The sequence below is a fragment of the Chelonia mydas genome, chromosome 2, assembly GCF_015237465.2.
Source record: "Chelonia mydas isolate rCheMyd1 chromosome 2, rCheMyd1.pri.v2, whole genome shotgun sequence".
Taxonomy (NCBI): Eukaryota; Metazoa; Chordata; order Testudines; family Cheloniidae; genus Chelonia; species Chelonia mydas.
In genome coordinates this window covers 45,666,845-45,691,208 of record NC_057850.1, presented here as the reverse complement: position 1 = coordinate 45,691,208, position 24,364 = coordinate 45,666,845, and the positions used below count along the sequence as shown (strand labels likewise).

General features: G+C 42.8%; 1 protein-coding gene across 3 annotated transcripts in view; it reads left to right on the top strand.

The window, feature by feature from the left end:
• The window catches only part of RIPK2 (receptor interacting serine/threonine kinase 2), a 43,964-nt gene that overhangs the window by 362 nt on the left and 19,238 nt on the right, over positions 1 to 24,364 (top strand). The window contains exons 2-5 of one of the 3 annotated variants that reach the window (XM_043539385.1): positions 670 to 789; positions 6,148 to 6,301; positions 16,766 to 16,921; positions 21,429 to 21,586. In XM_043539385.1, coding sequence (XP_043395320.1) covers positions 6,266 to 6,301; positions 16,766 to 16,921; positions 21,429 to 21,586 — 350 coding nt within the window. In that variant the 5' untranslated portion in view covers positions 670 to 789; positions 6,148 to 6,265. Of the gene's footprint in view, positions 1 to 374; positions 790 to 6,147; positions 6,302 to 16,765; positions 16,922 to 21,428; positions 21,587 to 24,364 lie in introns of those variants that run through there. The other 2 variants (XM_007052914.4, XM_037892332.2) reach the window with 2 other exon arrangements.

Below are 24,364 nucleotides of genomic sequence, written 5' to 3'. Positions count from 1 at the left end.
GTCCGCCGCCGCGTGCGATGATGCTTCCGGGGGGCTCTTTTGGCTGCAAGAGCAAGCGCCCGGAGACGGGGAAGCGGGGGGACGAGTCCTAGCTTCTGGCGGCTAAGGCCGGAGCCGGGAAGGAGCTGAAACCGCAGCCGCGCTTTGTCGCTGGACTGGGGTTTAGCGGGCTGTGGGGAGATCCCGGCGGCTGGAGAGGGGGGTTAGGGGGCTGTGGGGGGTCCACGTGGCTGGAGGGGGAGTTAAGGGGCTGGGGGGAGGTCCACGTGGCTGGAGGGGAGGCGGGGGGAGGTCCACGTGGCTGGAGGGGGGGTTCAAGGGGCTGGGGGGAGGTCCCGGTGGCTGGAGGGGGGGGGGGGGTTAAGGAGCTGGGGGGGAGGTCCTGGCGGCTGGAGGGAAGCGGTCCCTAGACAGGGTTTTTAGGGGGACCCCTTGACGAGGCTGGTGACGCGGGGCTAGGGTGGGGGGGAGAGGCGAGGCCGGCCGGGGGGGCGCTCTGGACACGTCCCCCCGCCCTTCGCCGGTGCGTGGGGGCAGGGAGAGGCCGGAGCCAGCCAACGCGGAACCCGGCTTCCTGCGAGTCCCTCCGGCGGCCTGCCAGAGCGCCAGCATGAGCAGCGGCGGCTTGTCCAGCAGCATTAACTGCGCGCTGCCCACCATCCCCTCCAGCAAGCTGCCCGACCTGCGCTTCCTCAGCCGGGGCGCCTACGGCACCGTGTCCTCAGCGCGCCACGCCGACTGGAGGGTCCCGGTGGCCGTCAAGTGCCTGCAGGGGCCGCTGCTAGACAGGTAACTGGGGGGCGCGGGCCGGGCCGGCTCCAGGGGAGTTTTGCTCCTGACTCTTCAGCCCCCAGAACGGGGCCTTCCCCGCCCCCCACAGGGATCCCCTCCCCCCCAGTCTGGTCCAGGGAGCTCCGCCGGGGCTGCTAGTCCCCCTACACCTCTGGCCCTGAGCCTTCTCCCGGGCCCGGGGTACCAGCGGGTGCCGCTCGCAGACTCGCCCTGGCAGCTGATCCTATCTTAATCTTTCCGTGGCTTTGGCCCACTTCAAAGGTCTGGCTTGTTGCCCATGTACCTTGTGAAGGGTAATGGGAGCTAGTGGCTACTCTTCGAGGGCCCAGGTCTGTGAGGTGATGAGCGCTTTTTCGGCCCCAGTAAGGTCCAGAGCAAGGATCAGGGTGAGATGGAGGGTGTATAGTGCGAACAGATGATCCTGCCAGTGTGCCCAGTCTGACCTACAGAACCCCAGCTTCTTTCAGCCCTCCACTTTTTCTTAATAATTACCATGTATAGAGAAGTAGCACATGGAGGCCTACATCTTCCCCATTGTTCCAGGCACTGTCAAACACATAGTGACAAGCAAGGAAAGCCCTGCCCCAAATCGATTACAGTCTGGTTTAATCAGAAGTGAGTATGCTGGCTGTGTTGAATTTCTTGGTGGAGTTTGTGATTTGAGGTTTCAGAGTGATAGCTGTGTTAGTCTACATCAGCAAAAATAACAAGGAATCCTTGTGGCACCTTAGAGACTAACACGTTTATTTGGGCATAAGCTTTTGTGGGCTAACACCCACTTCATCAGATGCATGGAGTGAAAAATACAGTAAGAAGAACATATATTATAGCACATGAAAAGATGGGAGTTGGCTTACCAAGTGGGGGGTCAGTGCTAACAAGCCAATTCAATTAAGGTGGAAGTGGCCTGTTCTCAATAGTTGACAAGAAGGGGTGAATACCAAGGGAGGTAAAATTACTTTTGTAGTGCTAACGAGGCCAATGCAATCAAGGTGGCTCATTTCCAGCAGTTGACAAGAAGGTGTGAGTATCAGCAGTGGGAAAATTACTTTTTGTAGTGACCCATCCACTCCCAGTCTTTATTCAGGCCAAATTTGATGGTGTCCAGTTTGCAAATTAACTCCAGTTCTGCAGTTTCTCATTGGAGTCTGTTTTTGAAGTTTTTTTGTTGAAGAATTGCCACTTTTAAGTCTGTTATTGCGTGTCCAGGGAGATTGAAGTGTTCTCCTACCGGCTTTTGAACATTACAATTCTTGATGTCTCATTTGTGTCCATTTATTCTTTTGCGTAGAGACCGTTTGGCCAATGTACATGGCACAGGGGCATTGCTGGCACATGATGGCCTATATCACATTGGTAGATGTGCAGGTGAACGTGCTCCTGATGGTGTGGCTGATGTGGTTAGGTCCTATGATGGTGTCCCTTGAATAGATATGTGAACAGAGTTGGCAACGGGGTTTGTTGCAGGGATTGGTTCCTGGGTTAGTGTTTTTGTTATGTGGTGTGTGGTTGCTGGTGAGTATTTGCTTCAGGTTGGGGAGCTGTCTGTAAGCAAGGACTGGCCTGTCTCCCAAGGTCTCTGAGAGTGAGGGATCGTCCTTCAGGATAGATTGTAGATCCTTGATGATGCGCTGGAGAGGTTTTAGTTGGGGTCTGTAGGTGACGGCTAGTGGTGTTCTGTTACTTTCTTTGTTGGGCCTGTCGTGTAGTAGATGACTTCCGGGTACCCTTCCGGCTCTGTCAGTCTGTTTCTTCACTTCAGCAGGTGGGTATTGTAGTTTTAAGAACGCTCGATAGAGATCCTGTAGGTGTTTGTCTCTGTCTGAGGGATTGGAGCAAATGTGGTTGTATCTTAGAGCTTGGCTGTAGACAATGGATCATGCGATGTGGTCTGGATGAAAGCTGGAGGCATGTAGGTAAGTATAGCAGTTAGTAGGTTTCCAGTGTCGGATGGTGTTTATGTGACCATCGCTTATTTGCACTGTAGTGTCCAGGAAGTGGATCTCTTGTGTGGACTGGTCAACGCTGAGGTTGATGGTGGGGTGGAAATTGTTGAAATCCTGATGGAATTCCTCAAGGGCCTCCTTCTCATGGGTCCAGATGGTGAAGATGTCATCAATGTAGTGCAAGTAGAGTAGGGGCGCTAGGGGACGAGAGCTGAGGAAGTGTTGTTCTAAGTCCGCCATAAAAATGTTGGCATCCTGTGGGGCCATGCAAGTACCCAGAGCAGTGCCGCTGACTTGAAGGTATAAATTGTTCCCAAATCTGAAATAGTTGTGGGTGAGGACAAAGTTCAGCCACCAGGTTTGCTGTGACATTATTGGGGATACTGTTCCTGACAGCTTGTAGTCCATCTTTGTGTGGAATGTTGGTGTAAAGAGCTTCTACATCCATAGTGGTTAGGATTGTGTTTTCTGGAAGATCACCAATGATGACACAGTTACTTGCTAATAGGAGGTCATCAAATCCATTTTCATTTGTATATCAGCCTCCCCTGTGTTCCAGATGCATTCATTGGCTGACAGTATATCCTCGTGAACTTTTAAGATAGTGTTTTCACATACAATGAAGTTTGTGATTTTTAGCACTGGAAAACAAATTCCAAAGGGCGACAACCCCAAATATTTCAGGGTAGCTCTCTCAATCAGAAGTTGATCGGAGTAATGATCATTCTTTGACAACAGAACTTTGATCAAGATATGGCAAAAAAGCCAGTCGGCTTATTATTTTTTAAAATTGAATTGCCAAATTCAAAATATTGATCTTTGAGTTTTTCCTATTTCAGCTACTGAAGAGTAGTGGCTGCCGAGAGAAGGTGTTTACTGGTGTTAGTCTTGGCATCCGCAAGAGTAAATGTAAGGCTTTCAAAAAGATGAGAAATCCTTCTGCTGAAATTAGATAAAATTTAGCAAAGAAGGGAACTCCAAATGCTGCCAAGTAATATGGTAAATTTTAAAATATAAGGACAAGTTGTTTAGTGTCTTTTGCTTCTCATCAACCAGGTGTAAATATGCTTTATTGTTGCCTTGGAAAACTTACCGCCATGAAGCATCAGATTCTAAACCAATTTTGTGGCAGACTCTTATTCATGTCTTCATCCTTTCTACCTGACCACTACAATTCTCTTCTTTTTAATGTCTTCTTCAATTCCAGATCATCCAAAATGAGCTGTCTCATCCTGTCAACTTTCCTAGAAACAAGTACACATCACTTCCTCCCTCTAGAAATTTATACTGGTTTCCTGTTTACATCAGAGTGCAGTACAGCATGAATATTCCTTATGGAGTTAGGCTGGGTAAACCCCTACTCATATCGCTCTCAGATTTAGTCATTTATGGATTTTCCAGATTTTTCCCCATACTTCAAACTGCTTTTTAATTTTCATTTTCTGTAGTGTCTAGTAGCAAGATCCTGCCTTCTTGCAACATCAGGAACAACAACTCCTTCTCTATACCTATTTGACTTCAAGGTCTGATGGCTACACTTCTTTTCTAAAGACTCTATTTTGTCTCACAGGCCTATAGAGTCTAACCTTCTCTGTAATAAAATAAACTAATCTTAGTTTCCAAAACACTCCCTTCCCACCACCCCTGAACCTAATGGGCTCTTACCCTTTAGGGCTCTCAACCTTTCCAGACTACTGTACCCCTTTCAGGAGTCTGATTTGTCTTGCATACCCCCAAATTTCACCACACTTAAACTAGTTGCTTTCAAAATTAGACATAAAAATACAAAGTGTCCCATCACACTATTACTGAAAAATTGCTTACTTTCTCATTTTTACCATATAATTATAAAATAAATGAATTAGAATGTAAATATTTTACTTACATTTCAGCATATAGTATATAGAGGAGTATAAACAAGTCATTGTCTGTATGAAATTTTCATTTCTACTGACTTTGCTAGTACTTTTTATGTAGCCTGTTGTAAAACTAGGCAAATATCTAGATGAGTTCATGTATCCCCTGGAAGATCTCTGCGTATGCCCAGCAATACACTTAGCCCGGGTTGAGAACCATTGCTTTAGGGTTCCAAATCCTGCAGTCAGATATCATGGGAAGATCCTTGCGCTTGTGCAGAGCCCCATTGACCTAGAGTCTGGGTTTAGTTTCTTTTCATTGCTCTAGCTATGTAAACACTACCGTTTACGTTGGTATAAGTTACGTCTCAGTCAGTGATGCTACAGGTTTTTTAATATTTTAATACTTTTTTTAAAAGAGATCAGCCTCCAAAAATTGATTTGTTTTAAATATTATGGTATTGAAAACAACCTCCTCCCATATTTTGGGTTTTTTACCCTCTACCCCTTTTTTTAAAAAAAATGTAGGTCCACTCAGATAACATTATCAAGCTTTTCCCTGCAATCTTGAAGGCAAGAAACTTAGTTTTCTTAATATTGTTCCCTGGAATTAAAAACCAATATTAAACTGTAATGCCTTCTTCCAAACAGCACAGACAGTATATCTCCAGCCTAAAAACGTATCTTCACGTACAGCTGAAAAGCGTCTCCTGTGAGGGGTGTTGCTTTTGATGTCTTTCAGGGCCATAACCAGTCTTGAGTGATATTTTTTTATTTGATAAGCAAGATTGGAAAACTTTTCTTGATAACCAAAAATAGTTAATTTGAGCCATTTCTCTTTTCCCCTCTTTGTATAATTGTTTTCACTGGATGTATTTATCTTAACTTGTATTTTCCTAGGGTGCACTGGTGTCTGCTCAGTCAAAGACGCTAGAAACCTTTTGAATGCCATTAGCTCTGGCTCATGAGATGAATATGGAAATTCCCCACTTTACACTAAACAAGGAGTGGATATAATTGAAAATTCCCATTTGTAGTTATGGTGGTACCACAATATACCAAAAATACAAGGAGATACTAATTGTCACTAGAGTGATAAATTTGGAAATGTTAATGGCACCCACTGTATTACCCATGTTTCAAGTATTATAGTAATATGCCCAAGAGTGTAAATACCAGAAAAACAACCTGCCACAGCAAGGCCCAATTATTCTTGCTGAAAAATTGAATTCCTGTTGTGGCATATCTATCAATGCTACTGTGTAGTAAAACGTAACCTGTGTGGTATACATGTATTTGCATCTATATATAGTAAGTAATCTGTTGTGAAGCATTTTGTGATAATTGTATACAACAGTCCAGTAAAAAATAAATTGTAGTGCTGTCAATGTTTTCGTATAGTGAGATCTTAATTTTGTGAAGCTAATTCAGTGCACCTTTCATCTGTGTTTCTTTTCTTACCTTAAAAGTAAACATAATATATTTAAATGAACTAAATCATAATTGCAGGCTTCTTAGCACTGATTTAGTCATTTAATTTTTTTTTCTTGCAGTGAAAGAATCAATCTCTTAAAAGAAGCAGAGATTTTACACAAAGCCAGGTTCAGTTACATTCTACCAATTTTGGGAATTTGCAATGAGCCTGAGTTTCTGGGAATAGTGACTGAATACATGACAAATGGATCATTAAACCAACTTTTACATGGGGTAAGTATATAGTGTTTTTCTAAAGCCTTTTTTTTGTCACTTCTAGTTGTTGCCGTTAAATGGTCTGTTTTGCGTACATGAGGAAATCAAGTAGTAACCATTTTTTTAATGGAAAAAAGTATTGGGCCCTAGCCTGCAATTTACTCTGCTCAGGCAGACTGCTATATCTGTGAAGAGCCTCTTTGAAGTCATTGGGGCCTTGTCTGGGAGCAGCAGTCTACCCCCATTAAGACTGTTGCAGTATTTGGGGCTTTAGAGAAATTACAGGGAAATGTTTTTAACTCACCATTCAATCAGCTGTGATTTGCAAGTAATTAGAAACTCAATGAGAGCTCAAATAGTTGAACTCATTTCTGTACTGGTTTCAGAATCTTTGGCCTTTACTGTGCATGCATGCGTTTATTCATTACTCCCAGGGGAATCCTGCGCCACTGCGCATGTGCAGAATTCATGCCCTCCTCCCTCTCTCCTCCCTCCCCCCATCAGATTTTTTATCTCCGCAGAATATAGATTCTGCCGGAGAGGCTCTGCAGTTTATGCCTTTTGCCCACCAGGCACTGCTACAGCACCAGAAGAGAGAGCAATCGGCTGGCAGGTGAGGGCAGTTCTTTACCGTGACGTCAGGAGGCACGGGCGGGACAGAGCACGGCACACAGGGTTGCTGGGGGTCACAGACTGGGGTTCAGAAGGGCTAATGGGGCGGGGTAGGAAACAGACTGGGACGCAGGCTCAGGAGCTAGTATAGTGACAGCTTTGAGCCAGGGAATGAATGGGAGGGAGGCTGCAGGGCCACATGAGGATGAGGCATGGGCTTTGCATGGCCACATGGGGACAGGACGTAGGGGACGTACGGGGACGGACAGATGCGCCTGACTGATTGGGAGAGGCTAGGTGTCAGCCAGGGTCTTCATGGGGGAGGCTCCTAACAATCCCCTCCGCCCCCCCGGTAAAAAAACAACACTTCTACCACCACACCCAACAACCCTCCAGGTTCACTCCCAGGCTCTTTCCCACTCTCTCAGCTCCTCCATTACCCCTGACTTCTTTGTCAACCCTTTGCACTGCTTCAGAGGGATGTGGGAAATACGTTTCTGTAGTGTAGTTTAAATGAATTACTCAAAGTTCTGTTTTTATATGCCTAGTAAGGAATCTACTTGTCAAATAACATTTCCTAAATTTTGTTCTTGTTGTCTGTATTGTTACAGACATACTTCCTGAGAGGTATTTTGACATAAATTACCAAAATAATTGAAACCGGTGTAGTTATATTGTGTTGTTTTGACAAAATAAAATATCCAGAATTTTAAAATATTGTGCGCAGAGTTTAATTTTTCGGTGTGGAATTTAATTAATTTTTTGGCAGGAGTAATTCATTCATGTGAATAATTTGCATTCATTTTCTTTTTACTGTGAATAGTCTTTTAAAAGAAGATTATGACTCAAACTGATAAGTCAGAAATTGCAAAACTAAAACAGGCACGCAGTTGTGCTTTTTTAAAATGAAGGACTGAACTGTCATATTCAGTTTCTGAAACATACCCACAAAAGCTGAGAAATTCAATCATAACATTTTTAAAAGATAGTGTTTGTGTTTAGTTTTAGTGTACTCTAGCATCACTGGGAGGCAGTATTGTCTGGTGGACAGGGCATTCGATTGGGACTTAGAGGACCTTGATTCTCTTTTTGCAACTGCCAGTGGCCTGCTGGGTGACCTTGGACATGTCATTTTGTCTGTGTGTTCCTCTGCTTTCCCATTTGTAAAATGGGGATATTATGCTTGCCTTTACGAGGAGGACATCTCTTCTTGGGATATTATGTATTTTCTGTAGCCACAAGTAGAAGTTTTCTTTTTCCTCTTGGCTAGCTTGATTTGTTGGAGCACAAAACATTGAATAATGGACACTTTCTGGAACTTTGGTGTAAATAGTACTGTTATCATCCTTTCCAGAACTTGTGCCCATTCTGTCAGGCTTTTGGTTGCCTTCTTTTGGTAATATAAAACCTTTGCCATCTCTATGTATGTCACTGGCATTTGGTAGCTCAGAGTGTAGTAAGATGTGTTCAATTGACAAAAGATATTTGTCCTAATGTTGCCTAACTCATTTCCCTTAGACCTAGTATATCTAGTTTATATCTGTCAAGTTCTGTTATTTGGATCACTTTTCTAGGCTTATATAGTGTCCACATACAGGAGGGGTAGCACTCCCTAGACACATTTCCCCTCCTCCTCCAGGTCCCACTGTCCTTCGTTTACTCTCTCTACTTCCCCCAGTGGATGCACTTAGGGGAGTTTTCTGGGAGTAATTGCTCCCTGGCAGAGGGCTGGTTCTTCTTTCTCCCTGCCCCTTGTTACAGGAGGGTCTGGCTGAAACAGTGGTCAGCCTCTCAGACTGTCCCTGGATAGGTCTTTACAGGCTCAGTTTCTGAAAGTTTATTGCGCCTACACAGGGTTTACATCCCCCACCCTTCTTTCTGGAGTGAGTTACTTGGCTGTCAGCTGGGGCTGCTCTGGAAGCAGTGTGTTCTGTGGCTGTCTGTTCCTCACCCGGCCTGCCTCAGTTATTCATAGCCTCTTCCTGGTCACCGCCCCTTCCTATGGTATGCTTCCCCAAATAAGCCCCTTCTCCTCTAGGAGGAACAGGGGTACCTCATTAGTGCTGCACAGGCCCAGAGTAGCTTGTTAGCCTCCTTGCAGCTGGTGGAAGGGCATGTCCCTTCACACCGCATATTCTGCATACCAATTTAGGAGACAGCAAATTCATCAGCAGAGTAGCTTCCTTGTGTGTTTGGCCATTTCACATCATCATCTCTCATAAGTCTATTTGAATGGAGTTGAATTGGATTGAGTTTTTGAACTGCGGGGTAGTGCAGATTTCCCTAACAACTTTGTTTCTTACAGTAGTGGCTTACTAGCTGGTGCGCCGGTGGACTGCCTTAAGTCTGGCTCGTACCCTTTGACCTAGACATGGATGCTAAAATAGGGAGCAATAACACTGTCAGGGAAGCTATTATAGGGAAACAAGGCATCAATGGAAAGAAAGTGGTAAAATGTTTGCTGATTTTTGTGGAACAAATGGCCTGATCATTGGAGGAAATATCTTCCTTCACCGTAGTATTCCTAAGATAACTTGGAGGTCACCAGGTCACAGAACAGGAAAACAAATGTATCACATTACAGTGTGGCTCAAATGAAGAAGAACATTTGAAGATGTACATAGAAGGAATGGGGCAGATATGGGGACAGACCATGCATTAATGGTAGATATTTTGAGAATAAAAATAAAGATGACTGAACAACAGAGATGCCTACATTATAACATCACCAACCTAACACAGATGACAATGCAATCAGAGTTTAGAATTGCATTAACAGGTGCTTGAAGATGATGGAACAGTAGAAGGCAAATGGAAATGGGTAAAGGAAGCTATCACTAAAACTTCTGAAGAAATGCTGGGATTCAGGAAGAAACACCACAGCGAATGGTTATCTGAGGATATATGACAGGAAATAAAAGATACCAAATTAAATAAACTAAATCAAGCAAGACCAAGAAAACAGACAAATACACACTCTCTCTCTCTCTCGGAGGAATATACCATAAAGAGTACAGGGGCCAAAATGAGTGCTACGAAAGACAAATAAGAACTTATAGATAAAGTGGCAATTGATGCACAGACCACTGCAGCACAAAATGATATGAAGACAGTATACCAACCGACCAATTCAAGACAGCAAGGGCAACATAATGATAAAGACATCAAAACAATTAAATGTATAGAGGCAGTATTTTATTCAACTACTGAATGGCAAGCCAGTGGACATTCCCCCCGGAAATAGAGGAAGGAGAAGATCTGGACATCAAACTAGAACCTGTCACTAGTGTAGAAGTAGAGAGGGCAGTCAATCAGTTAAAAATGGAAAGGCATCAGGTCCAGGTAACATTCCAACAGAGGTTCTTAAGGCAGACTTGAGGAAAACAGTAGACATTTTGATAGGCCCTTTACAAAATATATGGAAAGAAGAAAAGTTACCAAATCAGTGGAAAAGGAGTCATGTAGTGAAGCTGCCAAAGAAAGAAGACTTCAGTCAGTGTAAAAACTGGAGGGGCATAGAACAGATGTCTCTTGCAGGTGAGGTGTTTACAAGTATTATTCTAGGCAAAATCAAGAAATCCGTGCATAAGAACAGCCATACTGGGTTAGACCAATGGTTCATCTAGCTTAGTATCCTGTTTTCCAACAGTGGCCAATGCCAGATGCTTAAGAGGGAGTGAACAGAACAGGCAATAATTCATCCCCTGTCATCCACTCCCTCCTTCTGGCAATCAGAGGCTAATAATACCCAGAGCATGGGATTGCATTGTTGGCCATCTTGGCTAATAGCCATTGATGGACCCATACTCCATGAATTTATCTAGTTCTTTTTGAACTTCATTATAGTTTTAGACTTCACAACGTCCCCTGGCAAGGAGTTCCACAGGTTGATTCTGTGTTGTGTGAAGTACTTCCTTGTTTGTTTTAAACCTCCTGCTTATCAATTTCATTGGGTGACCGCTGGTTTTTGTGTTATGTGAAGGGATAAATAACATTTCGTTATTCACTTTCTCCACAGTCACGATTTCATAGACCTTGATCATATCCCCCCTCAATCGTCTCTTTTCTGAGATGAAAAGTCCCAGTCTTTTTAATCTCTCTTCATATGGAAACTGTTCCATACCCCTCATCATTTTTGTTGCCTTTCTCTGTACTTTTCCAATTCTAATATATCTTTTTGAGATGGGGTGACCAGAACTACAGGCAGTATTCAAGGTCTGGATGTATCATGGATTTAAATAGTGGCATTATGATTTTGTGTTTTATTATCTGTCCCTTTCGCAATGGTCCCTAACATTCTGTTAGTTTTTTGTTTTGTTTTTTTTGACTGAGGCTGCCATTAAGCAGATGTTTTCAGCGAACTATCCATGATGGCTCCAAGATCTCTTTCTTGAGTGTAACAGCTAATTTAGACACCACCGTTTTGTATGTGTTCTTAGGGTTGTTTTCCAGTGTTCATTATTTTGCATTTATCAATGCTGAATTTCATCTGCCATTTTGTCACCCAGTTCTGTGAGGTCCCTTTATAACTCTTCACAGTCTGCTTTGGACTTGAGTAATTTTGTATGATCTGCAAAATTTGCCACCTCCCCATTTTACCACCTTTTCCAGATCATTTATGAATATGTTGAGCAGTGCTGGATCCTTAGAGAACACTTCTATTTACCTCTCTCCATTCTGACATCTGTCCATTTATTCCTACCCTTTGTTTTCTATCTTTTAACCAGTTACTGATCCATAAGAGGACCTTCCCTCTTATCCCATGACTGCTTACTTTGCTTAAGAGCCTTTGGTTAGGGGCCTTGTCAAAGGCTTTCTGAAAATCTAAATGCACTATATCCACTAGATCCCTCTTGTCTCCATGCTTGTTGACCCCCTCAAAGAGTTCTAGTTGATTGGTAAGGCATGACTTCCCTTTACAAAAGCCATGTTGACTCTCCTCAACAAAGTGTATTTATGTATGTCTCTGATAATTCAGTTATTTACTATAGTTTCACCCAATTTGTGAGATACTGAATTTAGACTTACTGGCTTGTAATTGCCAGAATAGCCTCTGGAGCCTTTTTTTAAAATTGGTGTAACGTTACTATCCTCCTGTCATCTGCTACAGAAACTGATTTAAATGATAGGTTACATCCCACAGTTAGTAGTTCTGCAATTTCATATTTCAGTTCCTTCAAAACTCTTGGGTGAATACTATCTCATTCTGGCAACTTACTATTTTATAGAGCTATCCATTAATCACAGTTAACTCAAGCAATTAATTCAAAACAAATTAACTCACTGAAAAATATTAATCGCACTAGTAAACCATAATAGAATTCCAGCTGGTTTTTTATAAATATTTTTCTACATTTTCAAATATATTGATTTCAGTTACAACACAGAATACAAAGTGTACAGTGATCATTTTATATTTTTAATTATAAATATTTGCACTGTAAAAGAAACAAATTGTTTTTTTGAATTCACCTCATACAAGTACTGTAGTGCAATCTCTATCGTGAATGTGCAATTTACAAATGTAGAATTGTTACATAACTGCACTCAAAAACTCTTAAAATTTTAGAGTTTACAAGTCCTCTCAATCCTGCTTCTTGTTCAGTCAATCACTAAGACAAACAAGTTTGTTGTATATTTATGGGAGATAATGCTGCCTGCTTCTTATTTACAATGTCACCTGAAAGTGAGAACAGGTATTCACATGGCACTTTTGTAGCCGGTATTGAAAGGTATTTACGTGTCAGATATGCTAAACATTTGTATGCCCTTTCATGCTTTGACCACCATTCCAGAGGACATGCTTCCATGCTGATGACTCTCATTAAAAAAAAATAATGCATTAATTAAATTTGTGACTGAACTCTTTGGGAGAGAATTGTATGTCTCCTGCTCCATGATTTTACCTGCATTCTGCCATATATTTCATGTTATGCCAGTCTCGGGTGGTGACCCAACGTATGTTGTTCAATTTAAGAACGCTTTCATTGCAGATCTGACAAAACGCAAAGATGGTGTCAATATGAGATTTCTAAAGATAGCTATAGCACTCAACCCAAAGTTTAAGAATCTGAAGTGCCTTCCAAAAATCTGAGAGAGACGAAGTGCAGGACATGCTGTCAGAAGTCTTAAAAGAGCAACACTTCGATTTGGAAACTACAAAACCAGAACTACCAAAAAAGAAAAATCAACCTTCAGTTGGTGGCATTTGATTCAGATGATGAAAATGAACGTGCATTGGTCCGCACTGCTTTGGATCGTTATCAGGCAGAACCTGTCAGCAGCATGGTAACGTCCTCTGGAATGGTAGTTGAAGCAGGAAGGGGCATAGGACTGTTTAGCAAATCTGGCATGTAAATACCTTGCAATGCTGGCTACAATAATACACTTTGTATTCTGTGTTGTAATTTAAATCGATATATTTGAAAATGTAGAAAACATCCACAAATATTTAAATAAATGATGTTCTATTATTTAACAGTGTGATTAAAACTGCGATTAATCACAATTTTGTTTTAATCTTGGTTAATTGAGATTTTTTTAAATCTATCAATCCGTTTCAAAACCTCCTCTATTGACATCTGGGACAGTTCTGCAGATTTGTCACCTAAAAGCTCACATCCTCTGTAGATTCAAGATATAGGCACGGTTCAGACAGGATAAATCAGTTACATATCAAATAATAATCTTATGTATCAACATAGAACTGTTGATTGTACGACAGTCACCACTTTATATGAATTTTTTAGATTTCCAAAAATCTTTTGGTATAATGGATAGAACTATTTTATGGACATGATTACACCACTATAGAATCCTTCCAAAATTTGTGAGGATCATTCAGAGCTTCTATGAATATATGACGTGTCAAGTAGTACGTAATAGTGAACTGACTAAACCATTCAAAGTCACTCTGGGCATCAGGCGAGGATTTCTTATGTCACCCAGGATCTTTTTACAGATAGTGGATTGGGTAGTGAGAGGGAGCACAGAACAACGAAAGGACATACAATGAATTTTCAAACAGAAGTTAGACCAACTTGACTTTGTGGATGACATCAACATGCTATCACTTACCCATAGAGACATGAAAGCCAAAACAAATGATCTCCAGGCTTATGCACAATTAATAAGGTTGAAAATCAACACTAAGAAAACTTCAACCATAAGAATCAACACACAACACCAATAACATTTTCTGGGCCTGACACAAAAGAGGTCCGATATTTCACATATCTTGACAGCATTGTAAGTACAACATGCGACGGACTGACAATATCCTGCACAATCCTTATGGAATTAGGATAAGGTTTAACTTAATTCTGTAAACTTTATTGAATTAGGTTTAATACTTTGGGGGTCCATTGTATTAAAATTGCAGTTGTCCTGGGTCCTGGGGCCGGTTTTGTTCAATATCTTCATAAATGATCTGGAGGATGGTGTGGATTGCACTCTCAGCAAATTTGCAGATGATACTAAACTGGGAGGAGTGGTAGATACGCTGGAGGGCAGGGATAGGATACAGAGGGACCTAGACAAATTGGAGGATTGGGCCAAAAGAAACCTGATGCGGTTCAACAAGGATAAGTGCAGGGTCCTGCACTTAGGACGGAAGAACCCAATGCACAGATATGAGTCAGCAGTGTGCCCTTGTTGCCAAGAAGGCCAATGGCATTTTGGGATGTGTAAGTAGGGGCATAGCGAGCAGATCGAGGGACATGATCGTTCCCCTCTATTCGACATTGGTGAGGCCTCATCTGGAGTACTGTGTCCAGTTTTGGGCCCCACACTACAAGAAGGACGTGGATAAATTGGAGAGAGTCCAGCGAAGGGCAACAAAAATGATTAGGGGTCTGGAACACATGACTTATGAGGAGAGGCTGAGGGAACTGGGATTGTTTAGTCTGCGGAAGAGAAGAATGAGGGGGGATTTGATAGCTGCTTTCAACTACCTGAGAGGTGGTTCCAGAGAGGATGGTTCTAGACTATTCTCAGTGGTAGAAGAGGACAGGACAAGGAGTAATGGTCTCAAGTTGCAGTGGGGGAGGTTTAGGTTGGATATTAGGAAAAACTTTTTCACTAAGAGGGTGGTGAAACACTGGAATGCGTTACCTAGGGAGGTGGTAGAATCTCCTTCCTTGGAAGTTTTTAAGGTCAGGCTTGACAAAGCCTTGGCTGGGATGATTTGATTGGGGATTGGTCCTGCTTTGAGCAGGGGGTTGGACTAGATGACCTCCTGAGGTCCCTTCCAACCCTGATATTCTATGATTCTATGATTATGGAATTGTAGATCACTCCTCTAGGAGGATGGGGATACTATTGTAATTCCTCAGGTTATGAGCCCCTTTGAAGTCGCCCCTTAGTGAGATCTGCATATATTAGTTCAAAATGGATTCTCCATGGACTAACAGACAAAGAAAAGACTTTTGGATGACTATCCTGGTCCAGGTCCTTCTTGCTGGCCCAGCGGATGGAGAGGATCTCTGGTCCATAGAGGCCCCAATCCTTTAAGGAAGGATTGGATGGACTTCGCCTACTGAGGTCCCATAAGACTGTGTGCTTGTTCTGAGCTGAAGCTATGATGAACTTGAAACAAAAGGGAAACCCCTTTGGGGGATTGGTGAATGCAAGAACCCATGTTAGGGTGATCTCTGGTAATTGTGTTAGCGTGCATGTAGTTGTATTATTCACATATTCTCTGTAATGTTTTTTTACCTTAAGAATAAAATATCCTTGCTTAAAAAGAACTGTGTGGTAAATTACAACCACGGGCAGTCACTCTGCTGGGAATAACACAGCAAAGGCAGGGAACTTCTCAGCCTGGAAATACCCAAGTGAGAAGGGAGTGAGATATAGGTCTCCATCCAAGAAAGGCAGTGGCTGGGGAGCTGCAAGCCTGACAGTGGGTACCCTGGCTGGACCACTGAGAGGGAACAGGGAAATGCCCTGATCTGTGACACAACAAAGTAGCGCAGATTAAAACATTAAAACCAGAGTACCAAAAGCCAGACATGCCTTTGTAACTCTAAAGCCAATCTGGAGAAACAGAAATCTTGCTTCCAAACTAAAAACTTTGAATATTTAACACTGTTCTAAAGTTGGTCTTACTATATTGTGCTGAAACTTGGAGATTCAAGACTTCACTATCTAAACTCCAAGTTTTAATAAACAGCTGACAGAATAATCCTCAGTATCCGATGGCTGGGGGAAAAAGAGTCACAAATAAAGAATTCTGGAGAAGGATAAAACAGAAGCCACTAGGACAAGAAATTCTGGAACGAAAATGGAGATAGCTAGTATATAGAGTTAGAAAACTAACTAACGTAAGACAGGAATTGGATTGGAACCCCTAGGGAAAGAGGCAGGCAATAAGGTAGACAAACGATAACACTGAACTACATAATATAAGCAGAATTGAAAACTAAGACTGCAGGAGGAGACCAGCAAAGGTGAAAGGCAGTGGTGAAGACCCTGTGTTCTGCAATGGAATAGAGAGGGTTAAGAACATACTTGCCCACTTTTGTAAAGCACTCTGAGTCTGTTGATAATATCTAAATCTTATCTAGAACTTTATCATCACAAGGTCATAAAGTATGTGTATTAGTAACAGCTTATATAATCATGAATTGATAGAGTATAATTGCTAAAGAACAGGAGCATAGTACTGAGTGATTAAACAGTTCATAATGTTAAAACAAATACATAAATTAACACCAATCACAATGATTTGTCACTTTTTAAATTTGTGAATACGAGATGTAAAAAAACCTCTTCTCAAACTATGTCTCCTCTAACTCATAGATTTTTGTTAGAATATTTAAATGGATGATGATATTGTGATTTTTCTGGTTTGGTTTTCTTCTTTGGTAGAAAAATGTGTATCCTGACATTGCGTGGTCACTGCGATTCCGGGTTTTGTATGAAATTGCTTTGGGAGTGAATTATCTGCACAACATGAGTCCTCCATTGCTGCACCATGATTTGAAGACCCAAAATATTTTACTGGATAGCGAGTTTCATGTTAAGGTAAGGTCCTGGTTATTTTAGTCCCTATATTCCTCTTCAGCGAGCACATGTAAGCAGGGGAATGGTTTCACCATTGTGGGGAACTTTCCTGGCTTATACACTATCCTGGTGAACTGGGCTAGCGAAAGGATCTGAGTCTTCACTCCCACTTTCTTTACCCGGAGGCCTGCCTGACCTCAAGGGCTCCCCTCCACTCTCCTATCTGGCAGAGTCCTCGTAACCCCAACAAGGCTGGGCCCGGGATTCCTGGGGGGCTCGACCCCCAACCTTGTTGTGGTCACTTAGGACAGGAGCTGGGTGTCCCCACTCCGGGGTGCTCTCTCTGCACTGGATGCTTCCCTAACCCACAGATCATTACATACAGTTCAAAGCAAATACAATGTATTAAACAGCAATCAATTTAAAAAAAATAAGGAAAAAATGGGAAAGGTTAAAGGAAAACACATCACCCCACTCTGTGGGATGGGGACATCACAACCAGCATCTCTGGAATGTAAGGGAAGTTCAGTCTGTTCCTCACAAGTCCCAGGCCTCCTTGTGAGGCCTGGCTGTGCTACAGGAATGCTGCGGGTCGGACACTTGCTCTGGCGGTGGCCACAGCCCTCAGGCTTTAGGTGGCAGGACCCTTCTTCCCAGCGTTGCCCCCGGCCCATCAGGGTTACGATCCCCCTCCAAGTCTGTCCTGTAAGGCGTCTTGGCTGGGGGCGTCTCCCTGCGCTGGGCCCGCTTGCCCAGGGTCCCGCTCTCTCTCTGCAACTGCTCGCTGTATCTGGCTCCAGACTGCTCCAGCTCCACTCTGTCTGACCCAGGCAATTCCAGCTCACACGAAGGACGGGATCCCCTGGCTTCCTGACTCCCTGATTAGCCTGCCCGCCCTGTTGATCAGGCAGACCTGGAGCATTGGCCTCTCCCCATTGTTCCTGGGGACTGTCAGTCTCAGTCTCCTGATTTCCCATCGACCCTTCCCCTTACCTTTAGTACTGGGAGCTAGCCAACCAAAACACTCCCACTGAGTTCTAAGAAGGGGACAACAGTCCCCTTACACATAACAGAACTGAAGTGTGTTTAATATTTCAGACAAGGAGTGGGGATTGGAAGGGACAAACTTATACTTCTGTTCTGCAGTTGTGTCTTTGCAGGCAGAGCCCCATCTTCTTCAGTGAGGTTCCACACAGAAACAGGGATTGACTTGCACCAATCCAATTGCAGATTCCTGGCCTTTAGCAGCATATTGGCTTTTCATAATGTTGGCCTATGCAGTATGCCATACAGATGAAATAAATCAAAGTTAGTAGATAAGAAATTCAACTGAGATGAACCTGTGGATATCTGAAGGCATTATACCTAGGGAAGAAAACCAAATTCTCAGCAAAATTAACATAAAAGTAGTTGTGATTTCACAGGTTTAGTTACAGAGAAGGGGGGTTAGAGATACTATGATAAGATAGTGTTAAGATAAGCATAATGTTAGTTCATGGTAACAAAATAGAGAGGGATTAGAGAAGTAATTAGGCAGTGCAAGAAATAAAAGCAGTGGCTAATATTCAGAAGTGGCAACACTTTCTTATGAAAGTCCTTGAGGATAACCCTTAATGTGGTCCTTTCAGAGTAGAAACTCCTTCTAAAAACTACTCAAGTTCTGAAGTCAGAGGAGCTCAGGTAGGCCCTGGTGGGTTTCCCATTCCCAACAACAGCGTAATATATGATGTACTGTCTTGCATCCAAATTGTCATTCTTCACTCAGCAATGCTTAATGTAGCCTTAGAACATCTCTTCAGATATGCACACTCTGGGTTTGGATAGTATGGGAAGGCAAGAAACCTACCTGGCAGATACTTCCTGAAGGAGAATTGATGAGGTAATGATCAAAGCCTTGGTTGCCTGTTAGGCTATATATTCACCTTAAAATAGAACAAAACACACGTGAAATTGTTTCTCAGCCATCTTAACTTTAATGGTTTATTATGGACTTTTAATTCAGAGGCAAAGAGGAGGAAGTATTGGTGATGAAGAATCCATTTGTTAAGAAAACTGTTAGTCACTTTTAGAATTTGAATAGAAATAAAAACAGTTTGATAAAGTTTTGTTTCCTTTCATCAACAGTTTTAAAATTTCAAATGGAGGTTATGGAATATTTAGTATTACAGTAGTTGAGGGAGATGCTTTGCATTAAATTTGGATGGTTAATGCTTTAAGATTAATTTTTTTACAGATGCTTTACGTGGGGGTTAATTGCTCATTGCTTATTAACTAGCTCTCTAATTATTTGAGCTGCCTTTAGGTGGAGTGAAATTAAGATTTTGATAACTGGCAAAAAATGGAAAGAGCAATATTAGGTACATCTGCTATGTATTATAAAAAAGGAAGCATTGAATATATGTAAAATATGCAGTCATACAGTGTGTCTGATTGCATCAGAAATCTGCTAAATGAGTGAGATTTCTAACGGGTTGAATTACAATGAGACCAAACACACACAAGTGCAGTATGCAGATTGGTTTTAAAAGCAGTCCCTCCTCCCCCAATGACCTCAAAAGCTAGTCAGGAGAAAGCACTTGCAGACAGGCTACGTACTCCATGACACAATGAAATCAAGTGCATTACAAGCACCTTAATTTATTCTGTTCTCATGAAATATTCTTCCTTCACTTCCACCTGTCCTACATAAATACACACAACTATGGCCCAGTCAGTGACATAACACCAGTCCATAATTATTTTTGACTTTTGTTTTCATGTATTCTCCAGGAAGCTCATATCCATAGATCTTACTTGTTGCAATGTTGTCCAGGCAGCCTTGCTCAGAACCCTTTTTCCCTCTCATGTGTGTACCAGGAAAGTGGGGAGTTTGTAGTTCGCTTCATCTCCTTGGATTCCCACCCACTGGCCACTGTGAGGAATTCTAGGCATCCCAACTGGCCAGCCTACATTTCTGGTTCCCTCTCCCCCATTCTGGAAGCTGGATTCCAGCTTTTGCTCCCTGATCCCCTGCTGCCTGGTTCCATAGAACAGTGTGGGATGCTGTGACAGGTTGCTATACTCACTGCTGGATGATGCCACCTCTTAGCGGTTCTGGGGATTACCTCGGTCACGGAAACGCCCATTCTAGTGGTTAAACCCCATCAGTTTCTCCTCTACAGCTGTTCTTGCTCTCAGGAGCCACAGCTGTCCTCTCTGTGATTCGGCCTCTGACCAGGTCGCTCAGCATTCCCCCCTTCTGGGGTATAGTCCTTCAAAGTCTCTGTTACTCCCATAGTGACCAAGGCAGTCTTCCATTTCAGTACCCTGCCAGTGCCACTTTCCCAGTGTCAGGTAGAAGAACATGGGCCTACTCTCTACTCCGGGTTCCAGCCCAGGGACCCTACAACATGCAGCCAAGGTCTGTTCAGTCCCCAACCTTGCTGCTTAGTCCCTGGGCTGCTTCCACTCTCTGGGGTTTGTCAGTCTCTCTAATCCCTCTCCCTCCTCCCAGGGAGCAATAGTGGGCTACTTGTCCCACTTGTCGATAGCCCCCCAACACATCTCCCTTCTCCCACGGAGTGACTGTAGACTCCCTCCCTGCAGTCCTTCCTGCTATCAGCTCCCTGGCTTTAGAACCCCTTCCTGTTCCCACACAGGTTCACTTTCCTCTCAGACTAAAAGGTTATTTGGCCCATCTGGCTTCCATTAACCCCTTCAGGGAAAGTGTGGAGGGTAGAAACCCCATCACAGGTGCATGCATTGCAAACCAATTAACTCTTAGCTTGTAGGGAAGGACAGAGAGCAGGAAGCAATTTCAGACACGTCCCAGCCAGACATGGAAACAGCAAACAAAATATTGGATGCCTGTCTGCAGCAAAATGACAAATTTTGCAGCCAAAATTATGAATTCTGTGACATCTTGGAAAAACACTAGATTCCATAGCTGGGGAATTGTAAGGTCCAAGGAGCTCTGATTGAGATGATATGAACTGCATCAGTCTCTGAGTTGTTGTTGTTTTTGGATAGTGCTACATCGTTTTACACTTAATTAATGTTTTCAAGATTTTTGTTCCCAACCATAAGGGCTAGAAACATAAGTGTTTGGTCTTTGGAAATGAAAGCTAATATTCTGAAATGCAGTTTTTTTAGCAAGGGTGAATTCCACAGCCAAATCTCAGACTACGTGGGGGTGTTGCCCACAGGGAGCAATGGGAGGGAACATCTTTTTATTCTATTTATTTTGTACACCACCTATCACAGTGGGGTCCTGGTCCATAACTAGGGCCATTAAGTGCTACGTTAATTCAAATAATAAATAATAATAATAACGTGCGTGACAACATGAACCCTGATTTGGGAACATTTTCTGAATCAAGGTTGATGTTTTTTGTAGCTAGCAGAACACCATAGCTGCTTTCATTTCAAGTGGGATGGAGGGTTTTAAACAAACTCTTCATTCCTTCTATTTTTGACAATTTGCACTAACATCAGTGCATAGATGGGACCTGTTGTTCTCTCAGAATGACAGATTTTTGTTCTTTACCAGATTGCGGATTTTGGTTTATCGAAATGGCGCATGGTGTCCACATCACAATCACGAGGTGACAAATCTCTGCCAGAGGGAGGGACTATTATCTACATGCCACCTGAAGACTATAATCCCAATCAGAAAACCCGTGCAAGTATAAAGCATGATATATACAGGTACTGCCTGTTATCCTACAGTGAGCACTGCAAACTGAAAAGTAAAAATTGTCAAAGGAACTCGATTATAATGAATCAGAACACGTTATTTTGGGGCACTAAATGGATAAAGTAAAATTTTTGAAAACCTCTTTCCCTAGCAAACATTAGGACAAATATAATGCCCTAGAAATTAGGGTAAAACCAGGATAACTAGACAAAGGGGATTGGTTGGAGTTAACCCAATGTTGTTTAATTTTCTGAACATCCCACAAATCAGGCTTGCAGGGAATAGAATTACCCTGCTGAAAACAGGATGGATGGGGGGAGAGAGAGAATAGGTAGCAAAACAAAGTGCAAGCATCCAGATGAACAAACTGTACACACCTACTTGAGAGATCTCTGTGGCTAATGTCCAGAGATTAATGTAATTTGCAAGACAAACATGGAGTGAGAGAAGAAGCATTAACTTAGAAAAGGTTAGGAGAAAAGACAGGCAAAAACAGAGTACACATCCAATAGAAATTAATATAGGAGTATACATCAAATAGGGACAGGCAAAAACAGAGTATACATCATATAGAAATCCAGGGAGAGCTACTCCAGTAAGCTCTTGAATGGCACATATAGAGTAATAGTACCTATAAAAGAAACAACAGAAGTTGCTGTCTACGTGTAAGAGATACAGTAACTCCTCGCTTAACATTGTAGTTATGTTCCTGAAAAGTGTGACTTTAAGCAAAATGATATTAAGCGAATCCAATTTCCCTATAAGAATTAATGTAAATGGGGGGGTTAGGTTCCAGGAAAAAAGTTTTCACCAGACAAAAGATTATATATATATGTATGTATATACACAATATAAGTTTTAAATAAACAATTTAATATTGTACACAGCAATGATGATTGTGCAGCTTGGTTGAGGTGGTGAAGTAAGAGGTGGGATATTTCCCAGGGAATGCCTTACTGCGAAATGATGAACTAGCACTCAGCTGAGCCCTCAAGGGTTAACACGTTGTTAATGTAGCCTCACACTCTACAAGGCAGCACAAATGGAGGGAGGGGAGACAGCGTGGCAGACACACACACCCTGTGTGTGAGAGAGATGTGCACTGCCCCTTTAAGTATGCTGACCGACTCAAGTACATTGCCTCTTTAAGTAGATCAGCAAGTTGAGACAGAAGGTGCTGCCAGCAAGCTCTCTCCTTCCTGAGCCCTGTTGTGTCTTCGTCGTTCATCCCCCCCGCCCCCCTCCCCCCTCCCCCGCTCTATGGAGATGGGGTAAGTAGGGAGGCAGGGGGGAGGGGGACACCTTGACATTAGCCCCCCTCCTCCCCCCACCCCTGCACAGCAAGCAGGAGCGTCCCAGGAGCAGCTCCAAGGCAGAGGGCAGGAGCAGCACATGGCAATGTGGGGGGAGGGACAGCTGAACTGCCGACAACTGATAGCCTGCTGGGCGGCTGCTGCACAGGGAACTTACATGAGCGGGGAGCTGATGGGGGGGCTGCCGGTCCGCTCTGGTTCCAAGCTCCCACCAGCTAGCTCCAATGGGCTGCTTTTTCTGCAAGCAGTGGACAAAGCAGGCGGTTGCCAAACAATGTTATAAGGGAGCATTGTACAACTTTAAACGAGCGTGTTCTTTAATTGATCAGCAATGTAACAATATTAACCAGGACAACTTTAAGTGAGGAGTTACTGTACGGAACAAGCTAGCAGAGAAGGGTACCACCTTAAAGCCTGCCTAAACAATCAAGGAGGGGATTGAGTTGAGGAAGTGGATGGATAACAGTTGACAGATGGCCTATTACAGTCAAGCGTAGTTTTTAAGAATATCTATTAAGGCTGCATTTTTGCTACTTGAGTCATGGATTCCATGATTTTCATATATTTTAAAAATATCTAGGAGTTCTGACACTTTAGACTCTTACATGTAGGTGTCAGAGTAGCAGCCATGTTAGTCTGTATCCGCAAAAAGAACAGGAGTACTTGTGTCACCTTAGAGACTAACAAATTTATTTGAGCATAAGCTTTTGTGGGCTACAGCCCACTTCATCGGATGCATAGAATGGAATGTAGAAGAAGAAGATTGAGATAGATAGATATAGATATATATAAACACACATACAGAGAAGGTGGAAGTTGCCATACAAACTGTAAGAGACTAATTAATTAAGATGAGCTATTATCAGCAGGAGAAAAAAACTTCTATAGTGATAATCAAGATGGCCCATTTGGACAGTAGACAAAAAGGTGTGAGGATACTTAACTTAGGGAAATAGATTCAATATGTGTAATGACCCAGCCACTCCGTCTCTTTTCAAACCCAAGTTAATGGTATCTAGTTTGCATATTAATTCAAGCTCAGCAGTTTCTTGCTGGAGTCTGTTTTGGGGGCTTTTCTGTTGCAAAATTGCCACTCTTAAATCTTTTACTGAGTGGCCAGAGAGGTTGAAGTGTTCTCCTACCAGTTTTTGAATGTTACAATTCTTGCTGTCAGATTTGTGTGTATTTATTCTTTTGCATAGAGACAGTTTGGCCAATGTACATGGCAGAGGGGCATTGCTGGCACATGGTGGCATATATCACATTGGTAGATGTGCAGGTGAACGAGCCCCTGATGGCGTGGCTAATGTGATGAGGTCCTTTGATGGTGTCATTTGAATAAATATGTGGGCAGAGTTGGCATTAGGCTTTGTTTCAAAGGTAGGTTCCTGGGTTAGTGTTTTTGTTCTGTGGTGTGTGGTTGCTGGAGACTACTTGCTTCAGGTTGGGGAGCTGTCTGTAAGCAAGGACTGGTCT